General features: G+C 36.4%; 1 protein-coding gene across 3 annotated transcripts in view; it reads right to left on the bottom strand.

Annotated features, from left to right (window-relative positions):
• LOC106879184 (WD repeat-containing protein 37) overlaps window positions 1-10,000 on the bottom strand; it is a 141,523-nt gene that overhangs the window by 50,058 nt on the left and 81,465 nt on the right. For all 3 annotated transcript variants that reach the window (XM_052968596.1, XM_052968598.1, XM_052968597.1), the window contains one exon: window positions 8,406-8,520. In XM_052968596.1, coding sequence (XP_052824556.1) covers window positions 8,406-8,520 — 115 coding nt within the window. The remainder of the gene's footprint in view (window positions 1-8,405; window positions 8,521-10,000) is intronic.

Below are 10,000 nucleotides of genomic sequence, written 5' to 3'. Positions count from 1 at the left end.
TGATATCTTTCATGTATCAAGTGAAAGGGATTTGTGAAAATGTTTGCTTTCATGTTCATCTCCTAAGCACATACTTCATTCTTGATATACATAAGAATCTTCACATTTATCTTGTCCAGTGTGTGTGTGTGTGTATGTATGTGTAAAAAGTACTGCTGATGTAAAAAGCCTCCAGTTCACTCAGTAAAGTAGCTGGCATTAGGATGGGCACCTAGCTGCAGAATCCATACTAAAACAGACAGTGGGTCCTGCACAGCACCCAGTTTTACCAACTCTTGTCAAACTGTCCAACATGGAAAATGGATGTTAAATGACATCATATATATATATATATATGGCTAAGGCTTGGCTACTCTGCATTGACAAGGGGCAACACCCTGAAACTAGTCTAGTCTGCAGATGCCAAACCAGCAGGGGGACACTGCTGACCTCCCCTGTTCGAAGGTTATAAAGGACACAGGTTTCGTGTGTCACATAGCTAGCTAGAGGCGATGGCTTCTTGGAGCTAATTCACGGCAGCTTTCGTCCTAATTTTGGGACTGCCATGTTGGCTTGGCGATAACTATTAATTTCCAGTACCGCTGCCGTAGTCTCCTTTAGAGAGACTTAGAAATATTAATAACTCTATATATATATATATATACATACACACACACACACTGGCACCCATGCTAGTGGTACATAAAAAGGACTATTTGAGTGCTGGGCCTCACAGAGGCAATGTGACCAATGTTGGTGTCACATAACTGGCACCTGTGCCAGTGACACGTAAAAGCACCCATTACACTCCCAGAGTCGTTGGCATTAGGAAGGTCATCCAAGCATAAAAGCCATGCCAAATCAGACCGTAGTCTAGAGCAGCCCCACAGCTTAATTGCCCTGGTCAAACTGTCCAACCCCTGCCAGCATGGACAACAGACTTTAAATGATGATGATGATAATGCACGTGTGCGCATGCACACACACACACACACACACACACAATGAAATAAATGTGAAGATTTTTATGTTTATCAAGAATGAAGAAAGCAAAAATTTCACAAGTCCCTATCGATTACTAAAAATCTTCCCTAATACATGAAACAATATCAAAGGAAGAATTACAGAACCATTTCCACAATATCTTCTCCAATCTCTATAAATACATTCCTCAACACTCAATCACTAATCAGCCGATTCAACTTGACATATCCAGCTTGACCATTCCTTCTGAAAGTCAGAGAAGTTGAGATAGATGAGGAAAAGTGTCCATACAACAGCAGTGTCTCATAAGAGATAAAATGTAAGGATCTTCTTGAGTATTTTCAGGGAAAGTTGGAAAGAGTAACAGATGGCAGTACAGAAAGGTGAAGAACAACAGAATAATAATAATAATAATAATAATAATAATAATAATAATAATAATAATAATAATAATAATAATAATAATAATCCTTTCTATTAAAGGCACAAGGCCTGAAGTTTGGGGGAGGGGATAGTTGATTAGGTCGACCCCAGTGCTCCACTGGTACTTAATTTATCAACCCTGAAAGAATGAAAGGCAAAGTCAACCTTGGCGGAATTTGAACTCAGAACATAGATATGGATGAAATGCCGCTAAGCATTATGCCCGGCATGCTAATGGTTCTGCCAACTTGCCACCTAATAATAATAATAATGTCCTGATGCAGTACCAGGCAGTGGTTATGCCCTGATGCAGTACCAAGCAGTGGCTCTCATGGCTTTTGATCTTAACTAATTGGAAATGTTATCATGTACATATTTTGTCTTGGTATAAAAGAAAGGCTACAGCAAATATTCTGTTCAATACCACAGATTTGCTTGTCTTTAACCAGTTGAGCATGTCTCTTAGTGGCTGATGATATATGCATCCATGATCATGAGCAGAAGTAGTAAGGGAGCATCATAGCCTTGTGCTGAGAAGAATTCTTTGGAGTTTGAATAATTCAACTCTAGGTGTTTCATTCATCATCCTTAAACAAACCTTATTCATCATCTTTAAACACATCTTAAACAAATCTTTTGAGCAGGATGGGCTACTTGACCTGAAGAAAATTCTAATTGGGCCCCACCTGCAAGGTCTTGCACTGTTTATCTTGATATGGGATCACCATGTCATGCACATATAGTTGTGATGCATGTGCCTGATGTACCTTTACCATACAGGTAGTCATGATGGGTATAATGGGCTTCATATATTTGTACCCCAGTGTCACTTTGATGGCATGCACTGCTCTCTCACTTAATAATAATACAGAAGACAGGAGAAGGATGAAAGGGAGATAAGATGTGGGTGGATACGTTGCAAGAGTGCAAGTGGATAGACTAATGTAGTGTGAAAGAAAAGAGACACATAGTGATATGAGCAAGTCAACAGAAAGTGATTAGGTGGAGAGGGAGGAGAGATAAGTTAGTAGTATAGAAGGGGATGGGATGATCATTGTAAAATGTAAATGGAGAGGGACAATGTAAAGAATGAAGGATGGATGTCAACTGAAGTGACTTTGGGTAATGAGAAAGATAACTGAATCAGACAAATGATAAAATAAACTGATAAGGGTTGGATATGATTTGGTGAAGCAGTATTCTACAGCTTGATGCTCTTCATGCTGCCAACCCTAGCTTTTCATATAAACTATTTGAATTCACTGACCACAAAACTCTGAGAAATATTGTTTACATGAGATGGAAATCAGAAACCAGGAATCAAACAGTGGCAGTAATTAAGACACAAACACACAAAAACATGCATACACACATACATGTATGTGCAAGTGTGTGTGTATAAATATATATATATATATATATATATGCATATACATATCTTTATATCCAAACTGACATGGATACACTTTGAGAACATCATACAACTGTGGTATACAGGAAGATGGATAGATTTATACACAGATCTCTACACAGTTTCTTAGAAATTTCACTCATAGCACAGCAGTCAGCCAAACTTCAAAGAAGACACTTACCTGAGGTGATAAAGAGTGGAAAAGAACCTGAAGCCACACATTTCAGAAACAACTGCAGTAACAGAAGTGTGTGTGTGTGTGTGTGTGTGTGTGTGTGTGTGTGTGTGTACTGCATGCATGTACAGTTTGTTTGTGGGTTAACATGGTTACCAATTTTCTAAGTGTGCCACATGGAAGTTTTGCTACTCATCTTCATTTTGTAATAGACAGACAGACAGATATATTGTAAATACAATCATCATCAACATCATCATCGTCGTTTAATGTCTGCTTTCCATGCTGGCATGGGTTAGATGGTTTGACTGAGAACTGGCAAGCCAGGAGGCTACATTGGGCTCCAATCTGATTTGGCAAGGTTTCTACAGCTGGATGCCCTTCCTAATGCCAAACACTCCGAGAGTGCAGTGGGTGCTATTTACATGCCACTGGCATGGAAGCCAGTCAGGCAGCACTGGCATCAGCCACGCTTGGATGGTGCTTTTTACGTGCTGCTAGCATGGGTGCCAGTCAGGTGGCACTGGCATCAAAACAATGAAATAAAGAAAAAGACAACACTATAGGAAGGTTTAATAAATACTGTACTAACTTGAAGCTTAAAAGGAAGGGAAAGAGTCTTAACATTTTGGATGTTAGTCTTTCATCAGAAAAAATCAGAAGAAGGAGAAAGGGGGAAAATGAGAGAGAAAAAAAAAGGAGAGGGATAAGGAGCCAGGTGGGAATACAGTTCTATGGGGACAAGCAGATGGAAGTATATACACAAGTATAAAAGTGTATCCATATGGAGGGGAGGGAGTGTGGAGATATTTTGGCATGTGTGTAAAAATGTACAACTGAAGAATAACAGTAGTGTAGGTTAGTGGAGATGTGAAGTGTTAGTGTATATGTGTGTGTGTAATTGTTAAGTGGATGTGAGATGAAAGGGAAAGCAAGGGAAATGTGAAGGATGTGATAGAAGTTTGCGTAAGGGTATGAAAGGAATGTGTGAACAAAAGAAATGAAAATGCAAGAAAAGGTGTGAGTTAAAGAAGAGAAGTGAAAGAAAAATAGTCAAATGAAAGGGGAGTGCTCAATACCTGTTAAAGATTTTATGGTTTATTGAAATTAGATATTCATCACATGACTTAAGTTTCACTCCATTGTGATTTTCAAGTGAGAACTATTACAACTCTGGGTGACATATTTATATTTCTGTGTCAATGAGGTCTCATATCTGTGTTTGATCATTGGGTTGGGTTTTGTACCTGCTTATTGGCTGGCTTTATTTTCTGACAATTTTGTTACTTTGCAAATGCTGAAAATGCACCCTATACATTCTGTAAAGTTACTGGGGACAGGGAGAGCATCCAGCCATAGAATGACACACATATGAGCAGCAATTCTTTGAAGCAGTCGCTCCCAATAAGAAATTACTTGGACTGTGATAACCCAACCAACTCAAACTAACATGGAAAGCAGATATAAAATGATAGTGGAGATGATTAATGAGGTAGTAGTCTATTTTATATGTAAGACCACACTCTCACTCATTACTTTTAATGTTTGTTTTCCTTGCTGATATATGTTGGATGGTTTGACAGGATCCAGCATGGATTTTTACAGCTGGATGTCCTTCCAAACACTAGCCACTTTTCAGAGTGTACTGTATGCCTTTTTTCATGGCACCAGCACTAACAAGATTGCCAAGTAACTTGCAAGGCAAGGAAAGAAAGGTAAAGGAAGAAGAAAAAAAGGATGTGTGTGTGTGTGTGTGTGTGTACACATATATATATAGATAGATAGATAGATAGATAGATAGATAAATATAGATATGTATCAGGGACTTGCTGCCTAGGTAGATCAATAACAACATTTTCCTTTTATGACAAAATATGCACCTTTAATTCAATAAAATTATGAGGTTTCTCTGATTACTATGCATAAAATACAAAAAATTTTTTTTTTTTAGATTGGTAGACATAATTCGCCCCTGCTTTTCAATCTCGGTATCTAAGCTACAACAACGTTTTTTTCTTTTACATGCTATAAAGGCAGAAGTAAATCTGCTTTCAATTCAGTCACGTGCCTGTATTTCAATTATTTTTTGTGTGCTTTATTACATAAAAGTCACCAACTGCCTACCCTGAGTAATTACTGACAGCACATGTCTGATGTGTGTGTGTGTTTAAGTGTCAATATATATAAGTGTACACAAGTACCAATGCATGAAACTCTCAGCCCTTGAGTCACATTGTAACTTCTACCAATTATCAATAAAAAGCATACACTTATATTACATAGATATTATACATACATTAATAGTGCAAGATCTCTATTGCTTCATGACTAAGTTTCATGTCCAGGTAATGACTGGAAAGTGTTGTGTCTAAATAATGGATATTTTACAGAGTATCCAAAGCAGAAGACAACTGTGATTTCACTTGGCTTCACAAGTCTTCCCAAGCACAGCAAATCACCAATGGTCACAATCACTTGTCATCACCTCCATGAGACCTCACATACAAAAATCATGCTTTCCCACCTCATCCCATGTCTTTCTGGGTCTACCTCTTCTACAGGTTCCCTCCACAGTTGGAGGACAGCTTCTTTACACAACTATCCTCATCCATATGCATGAAAGTATGAGGGAGGAGATGCTACGCTCAAGTAAGGAGTGGGGAAAACGGGAAAACCATAATTAATTTAAATATGTTTGAAACAACAATTTGAGAAAACTGTTTTAAAGGATAAATTCATTCAACAAAGTTGAGTAAAGATTTGATTGAAGGGAGGTAATTAAGTTGTCTATTTCAGATGGCTTGATAAAATAATGTATGAAACAGTTTTTAAAAGAGAAGAAATAAGTATTTTTTTTAATTAAATCAATGGTTAATTAGTGCACTGGTTTATAATAGTACTTATTTATTAGTGGTTAATTAGGAGTCTGGCAAGAATAATTATTTACTTAACGATCACATTATTTCCCTGTCTAAAATTTCATTTATTAATTATTATTATAATCTAATTTCATATGGTTTATTAATATCCTCATCTTTTTTTTTTTTTTCTCTCTTTTATACAGTCTTAAATTGAATCTAACTCTTATTTTCACCTGAACATAAAACAACTATCCGAACCAAAGGACATCAAACAAACCAATAATTTACTGAAGGCTGGCAGCACAAATGTCCTGATTATTTCCCCAACTCATTCATTCACTCCGTTTTCATTCATTTCTTCTTCCTTCTTAATGTGCTTCAAAGTCTTATAGAATGGAACAACCACCATTTTATAACACAAATTCCTTTTTAACTAAAATTTATCTCATGACATGTCAAAGTTTTCACTCACGCCATTACTGACGAAAGAAAAAATTCTATTTAAAATGAATTTCACTGTTTTGTTTTACTAAATGGCTCATCTATGATGTTGCTGCTTCAGCTTCAATATGCAGTCTCTAATCAAGGTACTTGATAGACAAATACATTTAAATTCCTTAAATTGACATAGATTAGATTTCCTTATATTCTTTTATGTTATAAACATTAACCACTCCTGTATTTCTTGGATCCTTTTAAATCTGTAAACTTTTCCAAAACTCCTCTCAGTTTACAGAATTCATATCACTTTACACTTTAGTATGCCTTTTATACCAACTTCATATCACCTTTATCTCAACTGACTATTTTACCTACCTGTAATTAAGCCTTCTTAGTACTAAATGACTACTCACAAATGATGTGTATGACAATTTTTAAGAAAATTATTTTCTCTTGTAGATTTTCAGTATTTGGTTAATTCAAGTGAGATTAGTTAATATTTTCTTCTCATTTTATATTAACTTTAGTTTAACTCATTAACATTAATCATTAGCCAACTCTCTTAACTAAACTACATAAAAACCAATTCATAATCTGATTAAATCTTTAAAGACTAAATCTTTAAAGTACATAATTATTTAATCCACTAATTAACTAATTAGATAATTTATCTATTAATTACTTCTTTCATAACTAATAAATAGGCGCAGGAGTGGTTGTGTGGTAAGTAGCTTGCTTACCAACCACATGGTTTCGGGTTCATTCCCACAGCGTGGCACCTTGGGCAAGTGTCTTCTACTATAGCCTCGGGCCGATCAAAGCCTTGTGAGTGGATTTGGTAGACGGAAGATGAAAGAAGCCCGTCGTATATATGTATATATATATATATATATATATATATATATATATATGGGTGTGTATGTGTGTGTGTGTTTGTGTCTGTGTTTGACCCCCAACATCGCATGACAACAGATGCTGGTGTGTTTACGTCCCCGTAACTTAGCGGTTCGGCAAAAGAGATTGATAGAATAAGTACTAAGCTTCCAAAGAATAAGTCCTGGGGTCGATTTGCTCGACTAAAAGAGGCGGTGCTCCAGCATGGCCGCAGTCAAATGACTGAAACAAGTAAAAGAGTAAGAGTAAATGATATTTATTACTTGTCTGACACGTATTTGGCTAAATACCTTAAATGGCCTCAATCTAAATTCCATTCTGTTCTTTTATGGTGTTAACTAGGCAGCAACCTAATTAGCTCCCTTTAATCACAAATTCAATTGAATGCAAACTTGTGAATTTTTCATATGCAAATAATAGCCCTTTCAAATTATTCATTCGTGTATACAGTGAAGTTTGAATAATTAACTCGGTATCCAACAGAAAGGCAGACCTGATTATTCAGTAGATTTTTTTTTTCACTTCACCAATTGTTGCAACAAATCCCTACGCTAAGTCAAGGAAATAACAAGTTTCCCCCCAGTAATTAACAAGTTTTAATCTTCCTTAAAAAGTTAAAAGAGTCCCCACCGCACCCCACCCCAAGTGAACAGCATCAAGTGTTTATTTCTCTGTAAATGTCATAAATAAAGACTTCTCTTTAGGAAGTCCCTCTGAAAGCAATCAACTCATTTAAGTGTGTATACATATATGCACAGTATGTGCATATAATATATATAATGTGTGCGTATATAACATAATATATGTATATGTATTTACCTATAATGTGTGTGTATACCTACAGCATATGTGTGTGAGATTAAAGTGTGACATGCTGAAACACTGAATATAAGTTCAGTAATTTAAAATCAAGCTCTCACTGTGTTCAATCCCCTAAATAATTTTCAGTAATCCTGCTAAAAAAAAAAAATTTTTTAAAAAAAAAAGAGAGATTCCACATCCAACTCCATATCCTGGAACTAGAAAATACTTACTCCAATTCACATGCAATAAAATTTATAAAACCATTTAATCCAGCCTAATATTATAGAAGAGATACTTTTTAATACCAAATAACTTTTATGTATTTCATATGACCAGGAATTTAAATTTAAAATGTGTTATTGGTGAAAAATTAACACAAAAAAAGAGAGTTAATGTTTTAATATCGAGTGAAAGTGAATTTCAAACTACTTACCTGTCGATTACTTTTTGGTAGGCGTCCTACCCTTGCACCTTGTATATCATACAATCGTACATTGCGGTTGTCATGAGGTATAGCAATTAGATTTTGGCTCTGAGACACAGCTAGCCTAGACATACAAAACAAAGAAAGAACAATTCAAAAATTGTCAATAACAAGTTCCAAGCTATTTCCAACAACATCATCATTATCATCATTCAACGTCCGCCTTCCATGCTGGCATGGAACCCTAACCCTAACAATCAACCCTAATATTGAAACCAAAGATGCACAGCAGGAAGTTCACCTTTCCCCTTCGTCTTTTACAGTCCTCATCCTGCTACATCAATTAGTTTCATGCTCTACACATATCTCTGTTATACAAACACTTCAAGCACCCTTCATCTCACTCCAAACGCAACCTCTACCATCTGTCAGCTCATTTGACCATAGCCTTATCTCAACTACCAGTTGCACATCCACAACCGATGAAACTCCTCTCCATATCCTGGATCCTTTGGTACCTCCTCAACTCAGCTGCCTTATCACAGCTCACCACTTCAACGCTCATTCATACAGTTAAGATACCTTTTACCCAGCACAATAACTGTCAATGATTCCTCCATACATTACATAATCTGGAAATTCCCCCACCTTTCAAATAGCAGATGATCCTTTAGGTTTTTTGCCAAAAGTATGTCTACTAAAGTATCAGAAACTTCATTCAATTCAACCCTGATGGCTCTGTAAGTAGGACTTCAGTCATTTAAATCCAACAAGGACACTAACCTTGACCTTATACTCCAGAATTATCCCTATACTTGTCACTCCCACCCCCAGCAATCTACCCAGATCTTTAGAAACACGCTACAGTATGTCCTATAATTCAGAAAGGTTTTTCAATGGATTATTCCAATCTTGTTCCTTCAACAACACAAAGGCACAATCCTTTACACATACCAGCGAAATATTGTACCACAACAACCATCTCTACAGATGAATAGTACACAATTAAAAACTTCAAAGTTGCTACAAATGCTTGGCCTTAACATAATTGATGATCTTTCCCATGACCTGACATCTTTAATATAGCTCAGACTTTATCACAGAGATTGACCTTCCTCTTCAACACCAGAAAATATTTCAGCTTTCAACAATAATTACAGATAAATACAAAATTACAGTGAGACCACAAAGGAGTACTTCTCTCACTATAGATATTCTAAACTCCATCTAAAAAAAGACTACTAAACAGTTTGGCATGAAGTTACCAACACACCCCCAACTTGTAACTCACAGACATGTTGCTACTTCATTCTCTCTTTCCATTTGCTACCACACTGGTTTCTGCTATTTACAGTTGGTGGATCTTATACCCACTTAACTAAACAGTCTTTCCCCAGCTTCACTGATCTTCTCCCATATGCTTTAGTCAAGCTGTCCATCAATCACTTGTCAATCACACATCTATAGCATAACCAGAATTACCATCTTCCTTCTTACAACCAAGAAGTAATTCGGTCTGAACAGTCATACAAGTGCAACCCACAAGAAGATACTATGCACATAGCTCAGATACATGCACATAGCTCAGATACATGCACATAGCT

The sequence above is a fragment of the Octopus bimaculoides genome, chromosome 6 (assembly GCF_001194135.2).
Source record: "Octopus bimaculoides isolate UCB-OBI-ISO-001 chromosome 6, ASM119413v2, whole genome shotgun sequence".
NCBI classification, from domain to species: Eukaryota; Metazoa; Mollusca; class Cephalopoda; order Octopoda; family Octopodidae; genus Octopus; species Octopus bimaculoides.
Note: the sequence above shows the minus strand (reverse complement) of the source record. Positions and strands in the feature narration are given on the sequence as shown.